General features: G+C 38.6%; 1 protein-coding gene and 1 long non-coding RNA gene across 4 annotated transcripts; both read right to left on the bottom strand.

Annotated features, from left to right (window-relative positions):
- Positions 1–863: 863 nt before the first annotated feature.
- Positions 864–13387, bottom strand: LOC127510817 (uncharacterized). 2 transcript variants are annotated; one of them, XR_007929759.1, is made up of 4 exons: positions 12900–13387; positions 11426–11553; positions 6162–6249; positions 864–1732 (listed from the first exon to the last, which is right to left on the bottom strand). It is a non-coding gene; the product is annotated as an uncharacterized LOC127510817 (long non-coding RNA). The 2 variants fall into 2 exon arrangements; XR_007929758.1 differs by lacking the exon at positions 864–1732 and having other exon boundaries at positions 3898–6249.
- Positions 13388–18298: 4911 nt separating this feature from the next.
- LOC127510814 (podocan-like protein 1) lies at positions 18299–23381 on the bottom strand. 2 transcript variants are annotated; one of them, XM_051890852.1, is made up of 4 exons: positions 22310–23381; positions 21958–22040; positions 20607–21600; positions 18299–20488 (listed from the first exon to the last, which is right to left on the bottom strand). In XM_051890852.1, exons 2-4 carry the CDS (start codon positions 22022–22024, stop codon positions 19393–19395), a joined length of 2157 nt encoding a protein of 718 aa, XP_051746812.1. In that variant the 5' UTR covers positions 22025–22040; positions 22310–23381; the 3' UTR covers positions 18299–19392. The 2 variants fall into 2 exon arrangements, with proteins under 2 accessions (XP_051746812.1, XP_051746814.1); XM_051890854.1 differs by lacking the exon at positions 22310–23381 and having other exon boundaries at positions 21958–22297.
- Between the last annotated feature and the right edge of the window lie 3388 nt (positions 23382–26769).

Raw genomic sequence — 26769 nt, 5'->3', positions numbered from 1 at the left:
AAAAAAAGGTAAAACAACTATGTCGGACGATTTTGAAGTTGGAGGAGAAAATGAGATTTTTCGCCTTACCCTACCTTGCTGCTGGGTTGGTACATCCGCCTACGTTACGAGTGATCTTTACAACGTGATTACGTAAAGCGCATAGCAGAGCTAGTGCAAAATTATTATTTATTTTTTTTTTAGAAAATGACAAATCGTTTTGATAGATAAGAAGCTGCATTGAAACTGCAGTTTGGACCTTCAAACCGTTGAAGTACAATATATGGAAAAAAAATCCTAGAATGTTTTCCTCAAAAACCTTTATTTCTTTTCGACTGAAGAAAGACATGAACATCTTGGATGACATGGTGGGGGTGAGTAAATTATCAGGAAATTTTAATTCTGAAATGAACTAATCCTGTAACGCCGACTCAGTATTGGCCAACGCTGTACACATGAGCAGCACGACGCGTGTGTGCTGACGCAGGAGCCGCCCAATAATGAGTCGGCGCTCTGAAGTAGAACCTGGAAGCGCTGCACTGTTTACACTACGTCAACAGCGTAGGAGACTGACAGGGAAGAGAAGAAATTGTTGAATAAAGTCATTATTTTTGTTTTGTTTTGTGCACAAAAATTATTTTCGCCGCTTCATAACATTAAGGTTGAACCACTGTAGTCACATAAACTGTTTCAATGTCTTTACTACCTTTCTGGGCCTTGAAAGGTGCAATGATGTTGCTGCCTATGAGTGGTTCAGAAACCCTCGGATTTCACCAAAAATATCTTAATTTGGGTTCTGAAGATGAACAAAGGTCTTATGGGTTTGGAACAACATGAGGGTGAGTACTTAATGACAGAAATTTCATTTTTGGGTGAACTAACCCTTTAAGTGTCTATGACTGGATCATTATTGCAGTGAGTATTATGTTTTTAGCATGTTATATGTTTGGCAACAGTACTTTTAACCCTAACTGATGGAGTGTATTTCTTTTCATTTCTTAAACAACCATGTAGGAAGACACATCATGGCCATATTTCAGGATGACAAAGCCAAGATTCATCAGGCTCAAAAACTGACGCACCTCTTGATGGACATAAATTTCGTGATGTTATTTCCATCAAGAGGTGCATCAATTTTTGGTCAAGATCTTGTATTGACAATGCAAGAGGTAAGCACTCTGTAAAGTCTCCTCCAGCACATCCCAAAGACTTTCAATGAATTTAAGGTCAGGACTAATTCATGTGAAACAATGATTCTTCATGCTCCCTCCCAATCATTCTTTCACAATTTGAGATAAAAGCTACTTAAATGTCCTAATTAAACGAAGGTCTAATCCTGGCTAATCTAAGCCCCGTGTGAAACCAGTAGTTTAAAAATAGTTTTAGATGTCATGTAGCATGTCACACTGCAAGACATGCAATCTTTCCAAAGAATATTTCATGTCAGCAACCCATAAATTGGACAAGTGAAAACCATGTACAAATATTAAAATGTCCTGTAGGCATCCTGACCTGACAAAGGCTTTGAATCATTGTTATAAAAGTAAGCTGTGTGAGATCCCACGTCATTCAGTGGTTAGTTACACAATTTAAAGTGGAATCGGGACCGATGACTCAACTTTTGCAAGCAATCTGGATTCAATCTCAGAACTGGTTCAAGAGTGGCAAGATTGAAGCAGCTCTGTCTGCCTTATGCTTGGCATAGATACCGATCTGCAGACCAGCCTCCAGACGAGAGACGTGATGTATGCATCTGAAAAGGGAGGTCAGAGTCTGTTAGAATCATCAGAACCTGCAGGCAGAGCGCTGACCAAACCACGATGGAGCAGCGAGGAGAAACCTGAACCTTTTCTGCTTCTGGAAACGCTGAACAGCTGGGACAAGATGAGGAGCAAGAGAAAAAAGAAAAAACATAACAAAAAGACAAAAGATATCAACCTACAATAGACTAAGTGAGGTGAATAATATTTACAAGGGTGTTAAATTACAATAAAAATAGTGCTTATTATTTACAAGTGTCCACAGTGAGTCTTGCGCAAAGTATGTTGTGAAGCATGTGTGTGTGGCCATCTCTGTTCCTCCAATCCTGCACGCCCAGCAATTTCCCAGCAATGTTAGTCAATGACACACTGCACACAGTCCAGTAACTGAATAAACCACTACAGTAAAATAAACCAGTGTCATTAGTTAAAAGCACTCAATGGAAAGTCTTGGTTTAGGGTTCAATTGCACTGATGAGAAATACATTAATTCTTCTGTTGTTTTTGTTGTTTTTACTAATTTACTAATGTTAAAGTTTACCCTGTTTCTCCTCATCATGTATGTTATATTGTCAGAAATATTCATCTTCATTCGACTGAATGATTTTCTAAAAATGTCACTACTGCATCAAGAACTTATTGTAACCCGAAACATTGTAAGAGTGATCTATATGAACACAACCAACTTCTGAGTGATATTCAATCAAATCAAAACTATAAAATAGTACTAAGTATAATATAATAAATCATATTTCTTATGTTAGCCACCTTTTGTCGTAATTCATTATAATACGCATATTATTTAATTATAGACTTGATTCATTAGAAAAGGTAAAAAATGTAATTCATGTTCATTTTAATATTTAAAGGTATAGTTCACCCAAAAATGAAAATTACCCCATGATTTACTCACCCTCAAGCCATCCTAAGTGTATATGACTATCTTCTTTCAGACTAATATAATCAGGCATTATATTAAATAATGTCCTGGCTCTTCCAAGCTTTATAATGGTAGTAAATAGAGGATGAGATTTTGAAGCCCAAAAAAGTGCAACCATCCTTCATAAAAGATATCCACACGGCTCCGGGGGGTTAATAAAGGCCTTCTGAAGCAAAGCGATGTGTTTGTGTATGAAAAATATCCATATTTAAAACGTAAAAAACAAAATTAACTAGCTTTGGCAGACGGCTGTACGCACGTCGACTTAAATAGGAAACGACTTTTGTTGCAGTTTGACTGCATGTGTCCCCTGAAACAGAGCATTTTTTCATTCATATGGAAGTTGAAAATGCTCGCTCTTCTCCGATTGCTCCGTGCCAGTTTTTTGACCTGAGGGAGGGGTTCTAGCAGACCAATCACAGCGCTTGCGGTCCATGTAGAATTGACGCGTTGTTACATTTTTGAAGAGGTGCACGTCAGGCCTACATCGTAGGCTACGCGTGGTACACAAAGCCGACGCCATAGCTTCGGCGTACACTCGACGTAGAAGTATAAATCAGCCTTTACCCCAAAAGAGTAACCCCTGACGCGATGTAGGAGGAACGTAAGGTTTGACGCCTCTTGCTGTTCAGACAAATAGGGCTGGGCAACAAACTCAAGATCCTCTTCTCTTATATCGAAATCCTCCAGCATTTTTCTTTAAAAATTCACATTTTAGACTTCTAATTCATGACCGGTGTTTTGTTTTGCTCTCTCCTCTGTGCTTCCGTGTTTATCAGTGCGTCTTGTGTCAGGTCACAATTCACTCTTTCGCCGTAAATCTATGCGTACAGCTGTCTGGCGGAAGCTAGTTATTTTAGTTTTTAAAGTTTTAAATATGGATATTTCTCTTACACAAACATATCACTTTGCTTCAGAAGGCCTTTATTAACCCCCCGGAGCCGTGTGAATATCTTTTATGATGGATGGATGCACTTTTTTGGGCTTCAAAATCTCATCCTCCATTTACTGCCATTATAACGCTTGGAAGAGCCAGAACATTATTTAATATAACTCTGATCGTATTTGTCTGAAAGAAGGAAGTCATATACACCTAGGATGGGTGACTAAATCAAGGGGTAATTTTCATTTTTGGGTGAACTAACCCTTTAATATATCAATTGTATTTCTTTAATTATAAATAAAATATAAATATAATTTATAAATATATTTGTGACTTTCAGGCTTTCACTGATTTATATTATTTTTTTTTTCAAACAGTCTGGTTTTGTGAAACTGATGAAGGCCGTCATTAAAAGCTCCTCTAATCTAATCCCTGCATCACCAACCACAATCACCAAAGAACCACACAGACCATCTGAAATCAAGGCCTTAAGACAAAACACAGCTGTGGAAGTACGGGCGGTATGGAATGTCCTCTTACCTCCTGTCTACACACTTTCTTTTAGATTTGTGCTGTTATTGTTTGTATGATTACATCCCTGCCTATATGTATAGCAGAAACATTTAGCAAGCATTCTACATTTATTAGCAAGACTTCTCAACTGGATTTTACAACCCAATTGTGTGTTCCAGGATGTGTGTAATCTCTTTGGCATCTTTGTAAGTGTATATTTGTTTTACTGAAATTCAGGACGGTCAAGATGTGACAGATGACAGACCGCCTTGCTATTAACTCAATAACCAATTCAACAAACCACTAAACTTTATCCTCAGTTATTAAACTACAATTTCATGTAATTAATTACTTAAAATCTGGTATGTTGGTGGTCGAGTCAGAGTCGGACTGTTTTTCGGCAAGTGGGCTGATCCAGTGTCAGATTCTCTGGTTCAGTCTGGTTTTGATTTATAGCTTCCATCAGACACCAAACAGCTTTTACTGCTGTCAACTCAGGCTTAAGAGCCCAACAGAGCCATAAAATCAGAGTCAAACCAGCCAAAACCCAGCAGAACCACACACAAACCTGTTTACAAATCCAACAGTCCCTAAATAAAGGAACCCAGAGACCTGAATCCTGAAGACACTCCCCATCTAACAAAACCCTTTAAATGCGATACCATACAAGAAACAATAACATAATAAACCTTTACAAAGGAATAACAAATAAAATCAGATTTAAAAAAAAAAAAAAAACAGTAATGATGTGAGACTTTGCTTTTATTGCAATTCACCACAATGCCGTTTAATTTTTAAACTGGAGAGTTACTGATAAGAGGAACAATTTTTGAACGTACATATTGTTTTGCTAGTCTTTCTACATGAATAAATGAATTAAAATAGCTGAAATGGTCTATTGTTGGATTTGAGTATAGATTTAAACAGCCTGACAGCCTGAATTATTCACAAAAAAATATATTTAAATAGATTTTATCAGGTAATTTTGTGTTCAATTATAAAAGAGATGTGATGTGTCAGAAGTTGGCTGGATTCTAGGGCCCAAAAGCTGAAGAAAAATGCTGGAGGAAATTTTCCTACATGGAGTGATTGTCGTCTAAATGTTTTAAGTGTGTGAGAAAATCAAATAAGCCAAAATAATAAGCTCAAATATGTTATCTGAGAAACACAGACTCATAATTGTGAGTTTGCATTTGAGTGCATTTGTGAGAAAAAGTTCTATGGAAAAATCCTGACAGACAGCAAAAAATGTGATGTCTTTACCAGTCTCGTCAAGCTTGCAAGCGTAGTTTGGAATGTCTGCAGTAGTTTGTGTGTCTATGTGTATATGTGTGTGAGTGTGTGGTCCTGATTAACCCTATGTTATGGGGTCCAATTGTCTCCACAAGGATGGCAATACAAGAAATCCTTGTCCTTGTGGGAACATTTTTTGTCCCCATGAAGAAAACAGCTTGTAAATGATGTAAGTGATGTTTTTTGAAAATATAAAAATGCAGAAAGTTTTCTGTGATGGGTAGGTTTAGGGGTAGGATTAGGGTTAAGGGATAGAATATGCAGTTTGTAAAAAAAAATCATTATGTCTATGGAATTTCCCCATAAAACATGGAAACCCAACATATATCTGAAAACAGATATATATTATATTAAAAAAGTTAATATAATACACAGTGTTGTTTCTCAATTAAATTTATCTTGTTTTAAGGACAAAAGCAAGACTAAATACTCATTTGAAGAAAAAAAAAAAATCAGGTAACAATATAGTGACAATTCTTTTCCTCTGTTTTAACTGATCAGCACCAGCAAACGCATTCATATTTTGGATCAGTAAAATACAGTAAAAACAAGCAAGCCTCTTCTTCTCTGCAGCTGAAAGATGGAAGTTTTTAAGAAACCCAAGAGATCCAAAAGTCTGCAGCACATCACCGAAAAAATGTCAGTGATAACAACATAAACAGATGCTTCCACCCTGAACGCACACAAATGACACAAAAACACCCCCACACCCCAAACAACATCCAATATACACATACTCTAGCCTACAATACTATGCACACACACCCTGACAAGAAAATGTATTAGGCAATACCAGAGGAATGTACAAATTCAGGGGAGATTTGGAGTCTGGCTGGTCAGGAAAGGGCCGGTGGAGGGGAAAAAGTTTCAGAGTCCGCACACTGAAAAAGAGAAGAAAGCATGATACTCCTCCTGGCTTGATGCAAAGTTAATCATTTCATTAGTAAGCACAAGTAAATATTTCCTTCATGTGATGTAACTATGTTTCTCCAAATACGGTGTTTTAAAGTGATTGCTTGTCTTGTTATTGCTTTTTCTCTTTGCGTCTGCCGAGAATGAACGTTCCCATCAGCTTATTGTTGCCAGACCTCTGCAATCCTGTTGATTTTATCGAGGCCTTGGCTCAGTTCTCCTGTCTAAAGTTTGAATAAACGGTCGAAACACCCTACTCTCTCCCAGACATCTTGAACTATTATTCTTTTGGGGGTTTTTTTATCTTTCCCAGGTCTTTCAAAGACATGCCTTATCACACGACAACACACTGCTTTGAAGCTCAGAGAATCTAAACTAGCAGTTTTGCTAAGCAAATATGTTACAATAAAAGGCAACAAATAACACCAATATCTAACTTGTACAGAAAAAAAAAACATTTCAACAAGATTACGGGAGTATTTCTCCACCCACCCACCGTGACGGCTGCCATGCTTCTAAGTGTATAGTTAGCCAGCCGAATGACTGACGGAGAGTTTGGCTGAATAGAAGGTCAGCCATCTTTCTTCAACTCTGTTCTGAATGGAGCTTTCAGCCTTTCTCTGTGACAGTCGCCCAGAATGCCTGGTAACACTGACTGCCAGACGAAACACTTCCTTTGTATATGTCAGGCCTCGGCGCCTGGCCATCACTGCGCCTGTTTTTATCTTATTGTGTGCAGTTTGAGAGAATATAAAGAGACAGTTTCTTATTTTTTCTCCATTATGGGTGCCAGTTTCTGTGCAAAATACATTTGACTATTGTTTTGCTCCAAAATCTACTGAGCTACCTATGGAGGGAAGATTTTTATGCATCAAAATCTGTTTTCAAAAAAAAGCATCTTAATTATGCTGGCTTCATAGATTTTTAGAGCATTGCATGCGCTCTTTGTGGACAAGGTTATTCTATAGTGCACTATAATGTAAAGTAAATACAAAATGACTGATTATAATTATTTATAATAATAATAATAATATATACATTTCATTTAGTATTTTTTAGAGTTTTCTTGTTAGCTTAGCAAAATGCTATTGACAAACTTTACTCAACTCAATTCCACGCCATGTTTTCCAACATTTGTTTGTTTGGTAAAGTTTTTTATGCTTATTAGAGTTTGCTTGTTAGCTTAGCAACATGCTAAGATGAAACTCTATTGAAATCAATTGCGAACCACATTAACCCCACAGCATTATTTATGCAATTGTAATTGCAGTGTAAATACATATAAATGCTGCTTTAGATGCAGCTTCTGTGCCTCTATTGCAGTGTAAAGATGGATGTTGTTGAATGGATTTTTGTTGGTATTGTTTGGTTTCATTTGATTGGTAGCACTAATAGTGTCAGGGTTATGCACTGTCTAGTTTACTTTTGAGTTTTGGTTCAGTCCTCATTGTTTTTCCCTTTGTCAGTTCCTCCTTGCCTTAACTGTTACCATAGTCACTAACTCAGTTATCCAGGTGTTGTCTGTTATGTTAACGATCTCAGTGTGTTCTTAAGCCCTCAGTTTGCTTAGTTCTGTGTTCCGTGTCATCTCTGTAACGTGGTTGTGATTCTCCTGTTGTTATCTGTGGATTATTCTATTAAAACCTTTTTGAATTATTTGTCTTTGTGCGCTATTTAACTACAGCCATTGGTGACAGAACACGTAACCAACAAAGAAGAAGATATTTCAACATGGATACAACTTCAATTGATCTGCTCCTCGGCCCAGAACTGAGACCATATTTAGAATATTTGTTTTGGATGCTCCAGCACAGAGGATCCCTGTTCAAAGCCTGCGAACCAGACCCCAGCCTGCCACCAGCCATGCCCGTGTCGGAGCAGCAAGCTGAGCCCCCCACGAATATTGAGACAGAGCGAACACCAGAGGCTGATGTTATCCCAGAGCTCGAATCAGTCAAGGTATGTGAACCAGCAGCTAAACCTGTTGTTGAAGGCACATGGTGGAGTTTGTGGGGATGGAGTGGAACCCAGCCCACACGCCCACCACTGAGGTGAAGCTACCACTGGTGTCTGAATATTTTGAGGACTGTTTGGAAGAGGTGTTTCCCCAAAGTCTAATGTCCCTATTGGTTCCTTCCAGTCTAAAATCTCCTGTGTCTCCTGTGTGCCCACCCAGCCTCCCTCTCCCGCGTGCCCACCCAGCCTCCCTCTCCCGCCTCCTCAAATGTCTACCAGTTCTCCAGTCCTACCTTTGCTGGTTTCTGTCAGCCCCTCAGCGCTTCCTCAGTTGGCTCCATCATGTGCTGCTGATCCACTTCGGGTCTTCCAGACCCCAGCTTGCTCTCGATCAGAGGATCCCTTGTCTCTGCCTCTAGCCATCGAGCACCAGGCTCCACCTCAGCCCTCCGACCCTGCGGTTTCACCTGGGCGCAACACTCTCTCAGCAACACCATGGACTACCATTCCTCAGGCTTCGCCGGGCTCCCTTGTCCTTCTGACCTCACCTCAGTCCATCGTCGCTCTGTCTCCGCCTCGGACTTCCGGGTCAGCAGCTTTGCCTCGATCCTCCATCCCTCTGGCTTCACCGGGCTCCTCCTTCCCTCCAGTTCGGCCATTGTCCTCGCTCGCTCTGTCTCCGCCCCGGTCTGCCAAGCCCATGCCTTCGCCTCAGTCGCGTCCACCTGCGGCTCCACCTTGGCCCTCCGGAACTTTGGCATCACCCTGGCTCTTTGGCTGGTTGGCTCCGCCTTGGTTCCTTTTATTACCATCTCCACCTCAGTCAGTCGTCCCCCTAGTTCCGTCTCTTCACCCCTGGTCTTCTACACCATGGCTCCTCCCACCTTCGGCTCCACCCTGGACTGTTATTTCCTTTTGTTTTTCTCTCAAGCTCCATGTCCTCCAGGAGCCCCTCCTATCCTCCCTCCTAGTACTTTTTTGTGGCGCGAGGACGCGCCTTCCAGGAGGGGGGGCTACTGTCAGGGTTATGCACTATCTAGTTTACTTTTGAGTTTTGGTTCAGTCCTCATTGTTTTTCCCTTTGTCAGTTCCTCCTTGCCTTATCTGTTACCATAGTCACCGATTGAGTTATCCAGGTGTTGTCTGTTATGTTAATGATCTCAGTGTGTTCTTAAGCCTGTGTCGTCTATGCAACGTGGTTGTGATTCTCCTGTTGTCATCTGTGGATTATTCTATTAAAACCTGTTTCCTTTTGAATTATTTGTCTTCATGCGCTATTTAACTACAGCCATTGGTAACAAATAGCCTATCATGTCTTATTTTAAATTAATTTATTGGATAAATGTTGGAATTTTGACATAAAAGATGACTCATACATCTAAGGTTAGAAAAAAATGCCCATATAATAGTAAAAATGCCCCTGGAAATCAATTTAAGTATTAAATGTAATGGAATGGAATGAAAAAGTTGTAAACTAACCACCGCACAGAATATGAAAAGCTTTGGGAGTCAGCCATCAACGACAGGCCTAAACCAGTGAAGGTAACAGCACAAAACAAAATATTGTCTAATTATCTTGATCTACAAAATCCCAGAAAATAGCAAGATATAATTTTTTGTCAGTGTCACACACTCCTACATTACTGTCATATACAAATTTGCCTTTGGTGAACAAAGTCTGTCTGGGATGAATGAAATCCTGATGTCACTGTGAATCTTCTCACGTGCCCAGTGGGACTGATTTCCCATCATTCTCCAGTGAATATAATAGCAGCTCAGTCTGTTTCTCTTGGACGTACGTGTGTTTGCACTACAGTTCGCATATATTCTCGGCTGAATGCTTCACATTTTCATAACTAAGATCAAGTGCCTGTGGCTTGCTTTCTGCTGCTACTAAAGAGTTTTGTAGAGAATGAGTTACCCATACTCACACTGAGTGTGACAAAAAAAAGAGCGAGAAAGAATCTGAGAAGCAAAGATGAATCCTAACTGTAGATTTTTACATTTTTAAAAGTGGTTTTCACCATGCAAAACTGTGAGTGGTTGCCAGGATGTTGCTATTCAGTTGCTAAGATCGGTCTAGGGGTTGGTTTCAATCCCTAAACCAAAATATTATCAAAAGTAGCCTTGTCTACACCAGTCGCGAAAGCTTTAGATGTCTACACTGGATGAGACAAAGTGAATGTTGCAAATAAATTTGTTCTTATGTCAGAAGTAGAGCAAGCACTTAAAGTACGTCCACAAAAAGAATGGGGCATCAATTTACTGTAGGGAATTTGTCGTGTCGCGCTGCATCCAGTGTAGACAGCATCACTGATTGTAATGGGTTGTATTTTCTTTTGTCGTGTTGCGCCGCTTGTGCCCAGTGTAGACACAATGTTATTGAGTGCTAATAGACCTTATTCAGAGCAGCGCCATTATGATTTTTAATGAGAATGACAGGAGGGCTGTGAGGGATAGACATACATCTCTTCAGTGGGTTGTACTGTCATTTAATGTGTTTTTAAATTGTTCTGCTGACGAAACATCAGTAGAAATATCAGTATACAAAAAACTCCAGGAGACATGAGCTGTGGAAAATTATAAGTGATCTAGGAGCTTTAAACAGCTTTTTACAGCAGATGCCATTGAAAACACAGTAAGTCCATCCCTCACAGCCTCGCTTTCATATCTGTCATGGCGCTACTCTGAATAAGGTCTATACATGATGTCTGAGTAACATATCTGCAAAACTAATCACTTTTTTGGCATTCACAATGAGTATACTGTAAAAATGATTTTTCAAAGTTACAGGAAATTCTATTTCACTCTTTCTACTTCAAAATTTCATGTTTAATTCATTGTGTTACTTGCTGTTTCTAATTGTGTGTGAAATTTAATAGCAATTTTTTTTTTCAGTGTATGTGTGTATGTATTTTTGACACTTTGGATCCCAGTACATTTGGCTGTGCTGCAAACTCAAAGTTGCTGACTGATGAATCATAGATCTGATGTTTCTGTCACATCACCATTTATCAGTTTCAATCCGTGTATGTGAGACCGTGTGCTTGCATGTGTGTGTTCCAGCTCATTCAATTAAGTTCTCATGCTGGCAGTGTAACTCATCTCGACTGATCGGTGTGTGAACTCTGTCCTGCTTACCCACTATGACTCCAACGGCGTGTCTGGTGTGACAGAGTGCCTGCTTACCTAAGCGAGCTTGTGCCTCTCCTCTCATCTCATCTCCGTTTGGCTCTGCTTCCTGAGGCTGATCTCATATCGACACACAACACATCTGCTTCTGTTCATTTCTCCATCTGAGCAACTGTTCTGTGCTGCTGCAAAAAAAGAAAAAATTAATCAATCAAAATTGTATCTTGTTTGAAAAGACTTAATAATTTAGTGCGTGTACATTTATCTTGTTGTAAGAATGTATTTTAACACAAAAATATTGATTAATACAATTTCTAATTAAGGCTGCAGCCAAATTAAGGATTAAATTAACATGTGTTTAGTGTTAAATTTTCAAAGCAGCACAAAGAAAGGCTCAGCTCAACATGTTTTAATACAGACACTTGATCCATGAACTGATCAGCTTCATGAGTTCACATGTTTATGTGATCCTAATGAGTGATAACGGTAAACAGATGTGGCTTCCTGTCCGCAATGGAGGAGCTCAAGAATAAGGTCTGTTTTGCACTGCATGCATATGCAGCACTTAAGCAGCACAGCAGTGTAACTGCAATAGCAGACCATGGTTTGCTATATATAAATGCCATTCAAACGTTTGGGTATTTTTTTTTTTTTTAAGATTTTTTTTTAAAGGCACAATATGTAGATTTTTGCCGCTAGAGGTTGTTTATTCAAAACAAAGGCGTAGCTTGATGACGCCTTGATTTCGCGGAATCTTTCACAATATTTTGCTTTACTGTTCACTGTTTTACTGTATTTTGATCAAAGAAATGTGGCCTTGTTGAGCACAAGAGACTTCTTCTTTAAAAACATTGCAAAATAAAATCTTACCGACCCCAAACTTTTGAATGGTTTGAACTTAGACTCTATTTTTGAATTATTGAAAAAACAAAAGGGGGTGCACTTAAAAAGAGGAGAGTCAAAGATTCAAGATGGATCATGCTGAGAGGTTTGAAAGCTGAATGAAAAATGATGAGTCCGCTAAAATCACCTTTAAATGCCAGATGGCATATCAAAGCCTCTGTGCACAACATGACTCGACACACACACACACACACACACACACACAATTATTGAAGAGCCCTCCAGGCTGCCTCGATGTGATGCAGGAAACACATTAAAACAACAATTATCTTCTAGAACACATCCTGCTTTCTTCTGAAGGCCTTGTACTTGCCCAAACAGACACTATTGAAAGCGCTATTGAAAGCTTGTAATACACTTTGGGATGCACCATTAAAAAGTGCTGTAAATTCATCATCGCTGATGGGTCCATGTTTACGAAGTCTCTGATTTCTTGGCTTCGTCATTGAACGTCACAGTTTTGAAAGCTGAAAGTTGTGAGGAGTGATATGAATTACTATATGTGCAGTGCGGTAAACCTCCTCACAAGCAAACAGCACAGTAAAGTTTACAAACTGGTCTGCCACAGCTGGAGATCACATTACTGAACGTCTACAGGCCTAGAAAAAGCTGCGTCATGAACGCTTACCGAACTTCCTAGTGGCAAACGATAAACCATGGAGTGTTTACACCAGCATTTCCCCCTCAGCTAATGAAGCCACCATCCTAATTCCCATTGACGTACACAAGAGAGCATTAAAAGGAAAAAATTACAGAAAAATGGGAGGACAAGCATCAACTTTGGAGTGCTTAGGTAATGTCTGCTCAAGGAGGAAACATTGTGTTCTACAACATTTTTTTTTTTTTTTTTTGTCCAGTCAGGGTAATAACAACAAAAAAAGAGACAGAGAGGGAGGGGAAAACAGGAATTGCACAAAACTATTTTATAAGTCTATTTTTACATTTCCTGAAGAAAAACTCACCACCACAAAGCCAAAGTTTTGCTAAATGCTTGCTAAACTGTTCAGATTGATTGTTAGCACATTGCTAAGCTGTTGCTAGGATGTTTTGGGTATTTACTAGGTCATTGTTTACTGGCCCAAGTCAAAAGTCGATTGTCTGTCAAGAGAAAACTGTACGTCTGATCACTTTCAAAGTTTAATACTTAAGATTACAGTCCCCCTGTAGCCATTTTATCCCTTAAAACTCATCTTTGATCACCAAAATGACACATTTAAACGTTTTTTCCTGTGAAAAAAAATCTTCATGCCTTAATATAGCTTGAATGTAACACCCTTGCCTCATTTAATATACGCGGATTAATGAATATTCAAATTAGCCCCGCCTCCACTCACTCGCACAAGCTCAGAGATCCACTCGGTCAACTTACTGAGGTAAACGCTGCACAATGGTATCGCTCAATGGTATCGCTGATTAGCCTTTTGCTTGACTATGTAATCAAGCAGCTAATAATGTGTTGCTAATGCTACAGAAAACCATGTTCCTGTTCGCCACAGCTGCCTTCTAACAATCAGTATCCTTAGAAACGCTTTAACAACATATAGCTCATCATAACATCGTAATATACATCACACACCCTCTATATTACAAAATCAACACGATTTTTCATATCAACAGAAAAATATACCAGGACAACCTAGCTTCTCTCGAGACTCCCCTGCTAGTTCGCTGTTAATGATATGCTAAAGCCTGACGGCAGGTTGACGTGATTGGTTACAAGGTAGTTTGTGACGTCACAGACACCAGCAATTTCAAACCGCGGGTTTGAGACTGTCTTTTTTCACTGCCGTTTTAAGGAGAAAATACTCAGCAATGGTGTTGACATATGAACTTGCACATGGTTTGTCTTAAAGCATATTAAAAACACCACATAGACATATAAACAACATTAAAAACTTGATTTTCACCACAGGGGGTCTTTAAGAATTTGCTCAAAAAGTAAAAGGTAACTGTAATAGTGATTCTTTCCTTAGCTAGCACCATGTGTTGCATGTTAAAAGGTCTCTGTATGATTGAAAGGTGACAGCAGGGGAGAATATCTTTAAAAAAATTTTTTAAAAAGTACGGGGACAAAGAAAACAAGACAAACATGGTGAGATAAAACCTTGTCCTGATCAGTTTTATATTGAAAAGTACCTTTTCTTGGTTTTCTTTCTTTTTCTTCTTCATAGTGCCATCCTTTAGTAGAAAAACAACATAATAAAGCTTTGGAAATACACTGTAGGAACGTGGAATTCTTATAAAAACCCTAAAGAGAACACCTGAATGCTCAGGGGTCTCGTAATCTGGCCTCACAGAGAACATTCAGGGATAAAACCAGGAAGGGTGTAAAACAAGCATACTGACCTTTGACCTTTTAGCTTTAACACTGACAGTCATATGACCCTTTAAGGGCATTGTTAATGGCTCTAAACCTTGTTTACTTCACTCAGTGAATGTTTCTAAGGCCGGAAAATATCCATTTGCTATATGTGAGAATAGATGATAAAACATTAGGTATAGCGTATAATTACATATTTCGTAGCTAATAATGATCAAGCTAAGAAAAGGGTCTTTTATTGTCTTTGTTCTGCAAGAATCAGTTAAAATGTACAAATAACCTGAGATGAACCAATCCTGTATCATACACATACACATACAGTGGAGAAGAGAGGAGGCGTGGCTTGACCACATGCCTGCATGGAGCTTTCCAGGACAGAGAAAACAGCTTAATTTGTATACATATGTATAGTTGCATGCATTTGTATATATTCTATGTGAAACCACATGTGAACCGCTAATATGAAGATAGTAAACACAGCGGCCCTCTTGTGGAGCCTGTATGTGTTTAAATGAGAGACTTTCCATTTGCCGGTTTGCAGACACATTGCTTCCACACCAAAGTGTTTGTCTGAATAAGGGTGAAATAAAATAGAGGGAAGAAGAGAAAAAGTAAAGTGGTAAGAGAGATCAGGGGCTGTAAGTGCAAATACATACATGTGCCCATATGTACAAGTGTGGGTGTGAGTGTATAGAGGTCCGTCTGGCTCCCATGGTCCTGTCTTCGACTCTTACTCTCTTGCTCAGTTGCCACCTCCCTCTTTCTCTCTCCTCCCTCTGTTCTGGTCCCTCTCTCTCCTTCTCCTCTCCACTGACTCAAGCGCCACCTCACTTCGGCTGCAGTAATAGCAGAGTCACTGAGTTTTGGATTGTTCAGAGGTCACTTGAGCAGGGGCCCTGCTTAATCTCGAGGGCCACACTACAAATTTGTAAATTCATTCTTTTATATAAATCAAGTGGGCAGATGATGTGTGGTGAGTCATTTTATATCATGTTAGTTATCTTTTGCTTTTCAAGTGATCAGATTACTTTAATAAACAAAGTGATGAATGAAATTTACAGACGAGTTTTATCTAGCGGTTAAAGTATAAATGCCCACTTGATTTTATACTTCTTAATTCAATCCAAACATGATCTGATTATAACATTTAGTCATTTAGCAGACTTTTTTTTTATCCAAAGCGACTTAAATAATGAGAACAAACCCAAGAAGTGTATCATACAAGAGTCAACAATATTAACAGTACTGCAAATAACTGAAAAGATAAAGAAAAGCAGCACCACAAAATAACAGAAAGATTAGTCAATCTAAGAGTTTTCGCTCATTCATATATGCAAGATTCCCTATAGTTCCATGTGACCCACATCTTATAGGTCATCCTGACCATGTGTTGACCTGATTTTCTGTTTATTGACCTGGACAGACGCTTTGTCTCTATCCATTTATTCCTTTTCCTTTTCCAGGGTGGGGTTTCATTTCCTGGCTTTGTGTTTGCAGACATTCTTCATTGGTAACTAAGTTCAGGCCCTCTGTTCATTAAATGCCACAGGCTAGACTGAATCCTAATGGAATCACAGATGTAAGCTTTAGCATTAGAAGAGCAGGAAGACTTTTGTGGTTATTGTGATCCTCACGGTTTTCAGAATTTCCTTTACTTTTAAATTTACTATGCTGATCTACTTCAAGCAATGTAATTTTCAGGCAATGCAACAGTCAGTGACCTACCCTGGATTGGGTTCACAAGATTTGAAGATGTCTGCAATCTGAGGCCAGATCCCAAGAACCTGTTTGTTCCTATATGTCCTATCTTAGCTCACATTATGCAAGGACTGCCACAGTCACACACACCTACATGCATTGTGGATTGCCAGATCCAACACTGTAATTCAACCATTCAAAATGTTACCTGGAAATATGGAGAAAGAGTGATAATTAAAGAAATGTTTGTTAATTTTAAATGTTCGTGGAAAAAAAGTGTAGGGAAAAGTGGGGTAAGAAGTGACAGGTAAATTGTGCCACCTTAATCTATCAAATTGAGCATAATCGTAAAAATTGTAAAAATTTTCAAGGCAGGTAAAGTGGGTTTTGTCATTTATCCAGACTTAAAATGTAACTATACACCACAAAAATATATAAAATATATTATACTTTACACAGAAAGGTTGAAGATTGTTTCAATACATTCAAATATTCTGAATATTAAACCGTTCCCTGGCTAAATTATAAATATATGAATAGTGTGGGATTTTGGAATGGGATGCATTACTCAATCATATATTTTTTATGTTGATAAATGTATTTGAAATATAATTGTAGATATTACGCAATGGTTCAGCTTACCACATTTGAGAAGCAATATTTCTTATAGATGATTCGTTATTCTTTATAATTTTAGTTAATAGAAGACATCCTGATAAATAATTAGGAGAATCAGCTCTCTCATTTTTCTTTGCTTAGTGGACAACTTAAGTAAAATGTGTCACAGCTTACCCACCCTCCTATTTGTAAAGAGTAAAAAATAAAAAATAAAATAAATAAAAAAGTGCACATTGGACTGGTTATAGTATGATAAACTGAACAAGTAAAAAGAAAAACAATAAAATTAAAAATGTGAAAAGACAAAAAGATAAATTATAGGGGTCAGGGTCCTGCTGGACTGTAGGGAGGTTCTGGAAGAGTCCTTAACCTTCCTAGAAACCTTCTTTTTTCTGTCTTCCTCCCTTCTTTCCCTCTCTCCCTCTCTCTCTCTCTCTTTCTCCAGCTGTCTCCCTGTGCCACGTAGCTTTCCTGCATTATTAGACAGATGGAATTCACCAACCCTACACATGAAGCTGCTATTTGCTTTTTTTCCATCTCATTTCTCTCTCACTTTGTCACCCCCTTCCCCCTCTTCACCTCTCTTTCTTTGTATTCCCTGACTCATTCTCCACTTACACACACTCATGTAGTTTGCTTAAATAGTCTCACTTAATTGAAAGTAACCTCAAGACTTTGGCAGCACCCTGTCAAATTTAGTCATATCTTTGACCAGGCACATAATATTAGTTTTAACAAGTCAGGTGAAATTAATGTTCACAAATATTTGAGATTTGAGGGGCAAATGTAAAATTCTACTTTCAAATGTTTTAATAGAACACATGAACTGCATTTCCTTTTTGGTATAACCAGGAGAAATACTAAAAAAAAAAAAAAAAGTATGATGCAAAGTTATGTATCGTGCAGCATTTTTTAAAATATACTCTTCTGCCATCTATTGGTGAATACAACCAAGTACAAATGTCTCTCACAATGTAGTATTCTCCTTAATTCTGGACTCATCCTGACTGCATAAAATACACTCAAAAACTTTCAACTAACCATGTTTGTTTGCAGTGTATTTCTTTCCTAAACACACACACACGCATGTTGGAATTGCTTCGCAATCCATCTACGCAATTGTCATTGGCATAGATGGACTGTATAAGCCCCATGTGAGAGAGAAAGAAACAGCCAAGTTAACCTCGGGCCAAATTCTGAATAATGTGCTTTTCTTCACTTCAAATCTGGCAAGAATAACCACAGCCAAGCAGCATACCCTGCCAAGCATTTACCAAGAAAAATAAAACAAGCAATTTTCAGAAAAACATTTTTTTTTTTTTTTACTATGAATAATGCAAAACATACTGACAATATTTTATCTACTTGTCATGATGAATTTCCTTGTTAAAAGCTATAAAAGAATGAATTTTCAACAGTTTATCTTTGCAGCAAGCCCTTGAGCTATGAAAGGTCATGAAGAACCACTTTGGCAAATCAGGGCTGAGAAAGAGAGATAAAGTAGACTGCCAAGTTTGATAGGTAATACACTTCATGAAATACACTTATGAAACAGTGAATAAAAATAATAACATCTCAAAAGTACTGTCTTAAGATTCGTCCTAGCAAAACAGCCTTGTTCTCTCTGGCGTTCAACAACTAGTCACATTTTAGTGATGTAAAAGTTGCAAACATCAATGCATCTTATGGAAGTCTTCAAGTCAAGTAACCCAAGACACAGGCATTAAAATTTGGTTATTTTTTTACTTTTATTTGAAAAAAATCAGTGAAGCAGCAACAGGAAGGTATAAGGAATTGGGCATCAGTAATCGATCGTGACCCAGGCTGGACTCAAATCTGTGTCCCCATGAGCACTACCAGTCTTAATGTGTCGGAAGCAACATACAACACAATCCTATTTTGTAAGGTCTAAAGATCAGTGCCTGGATACAGTTTGTGCCCTATACGACATGCTTGCAGGCACATCCTGAGTTTGCTGATTTAGACGCATTCCTGGATAAACATATTTTGTTGATCCTGGAGCAACATTTCTGTCTGAAATTTGTATTCCAACTATATCCCTGCCCCTAATTCTAACCCTACCCATAAGTTATCCCTTAAATTAGAGGGAAATGATAGGTGACCAACTGTTGTAGAAGCACCTAACCCTGCAGCTGGGACCGAGATGCGTCTTGTGCATGTTGCCCACTTGACATAAACTGTAAACTGTTCCACAAATTTGATTGGTTGATTGGATTGTTGTTCCAGGATCAACAAAGATGTTGATCCAGGAACATGTTGCACTTGGTGAAATCAGGTTCTGCTGTTTGGAGTCTATATTGTTTCCTCATCACTAACTGCAAATTTTATCAAAAACAAGTTCACCAATTTTCTCCATCATGATACCAGATGCCGCTTGGCTCTGTTAAAGGTCTTCAGTCCAGACAAGCTAAAACCAGTAAATTCCATATGATGACCATTTCCAGGGCTTCCCGAACAGTTTCGTTTAGTAAAACTGCACCACCTGAAAGCCTCGAAGGCATCGGAAGGCCAACGTGTCCAGGTGGCCCAGATCTATCATGTTATATTCCAGGTGCACCTTGACCAAGCGGCTAAGGGGAGACTCGTTGCCTCGACCCCAACAGAAAGCATCACGTGGAATTGCACGGACCTTGTTGTTCACAAATGTTGCAGAGTGCAGCCACAATGGGAGCTGCCGTGGTACCTGTTGTAAGGAGTTGTGACTCATGTCTAGCTGATGCAGAAGTGGAAGAACCCGAAAGGCACCAAGGGCCACCTTGGTAATCTTGTTTCTTGCTAGTCCTAGATGCTCCAACTGAGGCATTGAGATAAAAGCATCCTTAGTTATGCTAGATATGAAGTTTCCCTCCAAGTTGAGGGTCTTTATGGTGCGGGGTAGATGGTGAGGAACCTGCTTCAAAGAATTGCCCTCTAGATTTAAACTCTCAAGGTTACTGGCATTCAGTAGTGCTGCCTTCCCCAGTCCTTTATCGGTCAATCTATTTGCACTTAGATCCAGAACCTCTAGCTCCGCCTCACCCCAGAACATGTCGCCTTGGAGACTTTGAATGCGGTTGCCTCTAAGATAGAGTTCTCGAAGACTGAGGGGCAGCTGCAGCGGAACAGAGGAAAGCTGGTTGTAGGAAAGCGTAAGTGTTCGAAGTTTGCCCAAAGGAAGAAGAACTCCCGGAGGGATAGATTTGTTCCCTAGGCTGTTGTTGCTCAGGCTGAGAATCAGAAGGTTTGGACAGCGTCCGAAGGCTGCATCAGACATCACACTTATCTGGTTCCTGTCCAGCCGTAGTTCCTCGAGAGTAACTGGCAGGTCTGTGGGAATGCTTCGGAGAAGGTTCCGCTCCACGTATAGTCTCTTAAGGCTCTGGATCCCTTCAAAGGCACCCTCGATCGACGCATCTGATAAACGGTTGTTGCTTAACACCAGGAACTCCATAGAGTCGTACTCGGAGAGCAAGTTCAATTGAATGCTATCGATGTGGTTGTTCATTAAGAGAACATAACGGGAGTTGTAAGGAATTCCATAAGGTATTTTGCCCAAATCTTTGTCAGAACACTGCACAACCCTAGAAAACAAGAGATCAAATTACATGTCAAATTAGAGCATAGAAACTGAAGTCATTCAGTGCAATACTCAGTAGGAAAATCTTAAGCATGTTGGTTTAAGACCTACAAGAAACATACCTCCCATAGCAGGAACATTCAGAGGGACAATAGTGATCTTCAAAATAAGGAAAATACGAAGGTGTTGTTGGCTTCAATTTCCGCTCTCGTTTTAACTTTTTCACTTTCTTTGCTTTTTTCAAAACTTTGGTTGTCTTTTTCACCTTCCCTTTGATTTCCTTTTTTTTCTTCGCTTTTAATGTTTTATTGGCTTTAAGTTTGGCACTTGCTGCTTTGTTTTTTGGTTTGGCCATGAAAGTACTCGGAGGGGCCTTTGCAGTGGGTCCTGCCCTTGCTGCCATTGCTGTGACGTCAACACTCACTTCCTCTAGTGGGTGGACTTTAGAGCTGTTCGTCACATGGAGTTCCACTCTGAGGTCATCATGTGCGCTGCTTTCATTTACTAATAAGGTGGTTCCCATTGCCTCAGCAGTTGAATTTACAATGTGAAGTTTTGTGGTTTCAACTGTAGTTTCGGATGAAAGTGCATTATCGGTTAAAATAGACGAGGTCTCAGCAGTTGCTTGTCTTTGTGATGTGGATGGGGATGATGGAAGTAAAGTAACTGATTCTGTAAGCAAGTGCAGGACAGGTTGGGAGGTGGTGGCCATGGTAGGGGGAGTGGTATATTGATTGACTGTTGGAGGTAGATGTTCCTCACCCTCCATTTCTTGTGAATAGGTGGTATTCCACGCAGTGAGGATGGGTTTGGTTAAGGTTGCATCCGACAGATTCTGTCCTTGCTGATCCTCTTTCACTTTGACTTCCTTCTTTATTACATCACTTTCTGTGTGCCCTCTTGTTTGTTTCTCCCTTTCTGTTTTCTTCATACCATGCTCTTTATTTCTCTTACTGTGAACCGTGTCTGTTTCTTCATCCGCCCCTTGGATTGTGGCTTCTTCCTCACTTCTTTTCTCCATTTCAATGTTAAGATCCTCCATCAACCGATCAAGTCTCTGCTCTACCCAAAGGTCAACTTCTGAAGATACATTCTGAAGGACTGTCAAATTTACACCTATAAGAGGTAATACACCTTTGTGAGCTTTACAAACACTATACCCTTAGCAAATAAAAGATTCAGCTGCTTTTAGGAAATTTCCAACTATAATAGCTTTAAAAAAGAAAGATCATTCGGACTAAATAACTGCACTGTGAGTGATGTAGGGACATTACTGACAAACTACAACATTTTTTTTTTTTCATAACACAAATACATTTACATATATGAATTGAACATAATGCATGTTTATTACTCAACATGCATGTCGGAACCGAACCTTAAAACACAGATCTTGCAAAATAATATGTAAAAGTATTCATTTAATAATAAGTAAATAGTAATTTAAAAGAGTTCAATTCAAGAAACACTTACTCGGCTGAAGTACAAAAGTGTGTACAGGCACAGCAAAAATCCAAAACAGCAGCATTAGGGGCTTCATTTTTGGCTAAAAATGGCTAAGGAGAAAAAAACAATTCTCTGATTAACATGTGAAAAGTTGATCATTAAATTTATTTGTCTGCCTTAAAGGTCTGTGGCGATTAACCAAGCACTTGGAGACTGAAATAAAAAACGTTACACTCATGAAATGGCTGACGACCATAATAAAAGGTGCCAGGAAGCATCTGAATGGCTTCCATGTACAAGCCGTAACTGATCGTGTGAGCAATAAATCCAGATCTTAAAGATTTTTTTTAATGAGATCGGCCCGGCAGGCACAGCTTACCTGGAGTGTGTTCAAGGTGAGTATGTGGCGTCCTTCAGATGTATAAGTCCTTGTACTCTTCAGATATGGAAGACATGCTGGCTTCCTGTGTTGCACAGACTGTCTTTACGCCACTGAGACTGACTCAGTACACACATACACAAACAAATAGATGCGCATACAGACTAATGGATGCATTTAAAGACTCTTCTTCTCCCTAATGCAAATTCCACATACACACTCAGGAAAATGATACTCTCTTGAGTAATAGCTTTCTTCAAAGACACTTATCATTACAGGAATTTTCTCACTCACACGCTAGATCCAGAAAAATCATTTCACGGATCATTTCAGGGGAACGGAGATAGACATACCGGATAGAGAGGTCAAAGGTCAGAATTCATTTTAGAATTCACACTATATGTCTTACTTTCACAGACACCGGTGCTGACCCACTGGCACCACAATGACAAGTGTTTCACTAAAAGGGTCTGTGACATTTGACCTTACAATAGGTTCATATTTAGTCAGTCACATAGAGCTGTGTGAGGTGAGACAAAAGTTTTGGGTTGAAGAAAGTTAAGCTAAAGGGCATAAGAAAATATTCAAGACTGAGAATTAAAATGTAAAAGTTTAAGAATCTGTCATTGTAAAAAACCATTTTGTTTAACCACTATTCTAAATTTCCTTGTAATAGATAAAAACGTCAATACCAAGAGACAAGTGCAAACAAGTGGAGCAAAAACATTTCTCAGAAATTCTGAGGCATTTCTGCAAGCTACTGCCTAACTCTGACTCCCACTGTTTGTCCCAGTGGAGCTTTATCAGATGCAGATGAGAAAATAAAAATATGATTAAAATAAGATGTTTGCTGTCACCATCAAGCAGCAGGAGAGGAGCGTGTGAGCTGGCAGGAAAATATATATATGGGTCATAGACGAATAAGGTTTTTAAAAGTGTAAAAAAAAAAACATAATGGAGATATAATTAATTTTAAAGTTTTATTAAGTGTTAACAATGAGATGAGAACACTGCTTTTGTCATTTTTACAATATGGACAAAATTTGTCACCAAAAAAGTCATTCGGTTTAACCAAAATTTCGGTTTTACCGAATGACACTTTTGGTTATACCGAATGACGATATTTTTAAACAATGCTAACAGGCTGATATCTAGCTAGCTAGCTCGCTAGCAAAAGGACAATCAAAAATTTTATATTTAGTACAAGTTTTTCAAATATTACAACATTTTTCCATGTTTTATAGCGGTTGTACCGAATGACCTGATGTTTCGGGACATGCGTATGAGCAAGTGAAAACATGAATTTTTCAAATAGTTAAGAGAGAGTTAGTAACTTTGCTTCACAACCATGTGGTCCTTTGCAGGTGTCTGAATGATGTCACATCCTGTCACATGATATTGACCGCATGACTTGATACAAAATGGTCCCTTTATATTGGTTACTCCGAATGACATCAATGAAATTCATTTTTACGGGCATTATTTCTCATAACAAAGCAAGACTTCTACACATAATTTTAATACCATTTTGCACTATTTTGATATTTAATGTTATAAAATCATGCCAGAATATAAAATATATACTTTTATTACATTTTTAGATTAAATTAAATGGCTGTATTGGCCTTTGGGCGGTTAAACCGAATGAACTTCTGACACTTCAAAATCTTTAAAATACATTTTAATGTAGCAAAATATAATTAAAACCTTTTGGATTCAATAAAAGAGATCTAGTTGTACTACCTTACATACTTTGGATGTCATATCTTTGTTTTATTATTATTATTATTAAGGCCTTTGAAAAAAAAAAAAAAAAAAAAAAAAAAAGACCTGTCACGTCATTGACCCATCCATATATATATACAGGTGCTGGTCATATAATTAGAATATCATCAAAAAGTTCATTTTTTTATTATAAATTATTTTTAAAAATGAAACTTTCATATATTCTAGATTCCCTACATGTAAAGTAAAACATTTCAAAAGTTTTTTTTTTAAATTTTGATGATTAGAGCGTACAGCTCATGAAAGTCCAAAATCCAGTATTTCAAAATATTAGAATATTTCCTAAAATCAATCAAAAAATGGATTTGCAAAACAGAAAAGTTCAAGTTCTTTAAAGTATGTTCTTTTGTGCACTCAATACTTGATCGGCAGGACATATTACAGCAAATGACTTGCTCCTAGCACAAATTACTGCATCAGTGAAGTGTGGCATGGAAGTGATCAGCCTGTGGCACTGCTGAGGCACTATTGAGCCTTCAGATCATCTGTATATTGTTGGATCGACTGTTTCTCATCTTTCTCTTGAAAACATCCCATAGATTCAGGTCAGGCATATTGGCTGGCCAATAAAGCACAGTAATATCATGGTCAGCAAACCACTTGGAAGTGGTTTTTGCACTGTGGGCAGGTGCTAAAGTCCTGCTGGAAAAGGAAATCAGCATCTCCATAAAGCTTGTCAGCAGATGGAAGCATAAAGTGCTTCAAAATCTCCTGGAAGATGGCTGCATTGACTTTGCACTTGATAAAACACAATGGACCAACACCAGCAGACGTCACGGCCCCCCCAAATCATTATTGACTTCAGAAACTTCACACTAGACTTCAAGCAGCTTGGATTCTGTGCCTCTCCAGTCTTCCTTCAGACTCTGGGACCATGATTTCAACATGAAATGCAAAATTTACTTTTATCTGAAAAGAGGACTTTCGACCACTGTTCACTGTCCAGTTCTTTTTCTCCTTAGCCCAGGTAAGATGCTTCTGACATTGTCTCTGGTTCAGAAGTGGCTTGGTAGTCCTTTTCCTGAAGATGTCTGAGTGTGGTGACTCTTGATGGGCTGACTCCGGCTTCATTCTACTCATTGTGAAGCTCTCCCAAGTGTTTGAATCGGCTTTACTTGACAGTATTGTCAAGCTTGCGGTCATCCCTGTTGCTTGTGCACCTTTGCCTACCCAATTTCTTCCTTCCAGTCAACTTTGCATTTAATATGCTTTGATATTTCACTCTGTAAACAGCCACCCCATTCAGTAATGACCTTCTGTGACTTACTCTCTTTGTGGAGGGTGTCAATGATTGTCTCCTGGACCATTGCCAAGTCAGCAGTCTTCCCCATTAGTGTGGTTTCAAAAAACAAAAGATACCCGGATTTTATACTGTAGGGATGGTCATTTAATGAAACTCAAATGTAAATATTCTAATATTTTGAGATACTGGATTTTGGACTTTCATTAGCTGTATGCTCTAATCAACAAATTTACAAAAAAAAACTTTTGAAATGTTTTACTTTACATGTAGGGAATCTAGAATATATGAAAGTTTCATTTTTTTAAATTTTTTACAATAAAAAAATGAACTTTTTCACGATATTCTAATTATATGACCAGCACCTGTATATATATAATATGAATATATAAACATCCATTAAAAAAAAGAGGTCATAAAAATATTAATAATCATTTTATATACATAAAAAATAGGAAGTTTTTTTTTTAAAGGCAATTTTTTTTTTTTTTGTTAAAATGGATGAAGTTCTTACAAACAACCACCAGGGGATGGTAGAGGACCATTGAACTTTTCAAACGCTCACCCAGGCTGAACACTCTGTTGTGTTACATAAGAATTCAGGTCAGAAGTGTATATAGAAGCGATTGTTTCTCCAACAAACTTTTCCTGCTACCTGTTTATGAAGTGCTACTGGCATCAGCACACATAAAAATAGAAAACAATAGGACACTGAGAAAAATGTCAATGCTACTGACGCAGGGGCCCTGAGCTCTAGATGGACAGAATGAGGGAACAACACAGACTCGGGAAAAGAAAGGACAGTGTTAGTCTTACTATCTGCTGGGATGAGGAAAGAACCTGGGGCAGCTTGTCCGAGATAGACCACCTGTTTGGGAAAAGTGACAATATACTGTTTGGAAAATGGCAACAAGGTGGGAGTAGAATAAAGGTTGTCATCTCGCATGCAATCCTAAGAAGAGCTTATATTTAGGCTGAATATGATATAATATATCTGCACGCTGCATTTGCAGGCCTTATACCATTATAGCTACTCATTTAAGATGGTGTCAGTGGTAAACACTTCACATCTGTTGAAAGACACCAATGACACACCTAGACTCAACACTAAACCTTTTGTTAGCTCTCCTTTGTGCATGTGCTAACGCTGTAATGACACACACCTGGTCAGGAGACAGCTGAACAGCCAGCTGTCCAATTACATTTGCTCAAAGGACTGTAATTTCAACAAGGCTTGTTGTTTATGAATGCAAATATCCTAAAATTAAAGCTGACAGTCTATACTTTACCCGAACAGTGATCAAGTTAAAGACAGCTAATAGAAACCTCATGGATGATTTTCCAATTCGACAGTTTAGATTTGAAACAAAAACAAATGTTTTAGCATTCACATCGACTAATTGACTGCACTTTGTGTGAGTTTGAGTGTGTGTGA

Source organism: Ctenopharyngodon idella, chromosome 4, assembly GCF_019924925.1.
Source record: "Ctenopharyngodon idella isolate HZGC_01 chromosome 4, HZGC01, whole genome shotgun sequence".
Taxonomy (NCBI): domain Eukaryota; kingdom Metazoa; phylum Chordata; class Actinopteri; order Cypriniformes; family Xenocyprididae; genus Ctenopharyngodon; species Ctenopharyngodon idella.
This window is presented reverse-complemented; position numbering and strand designations above follow the sequence as displayed.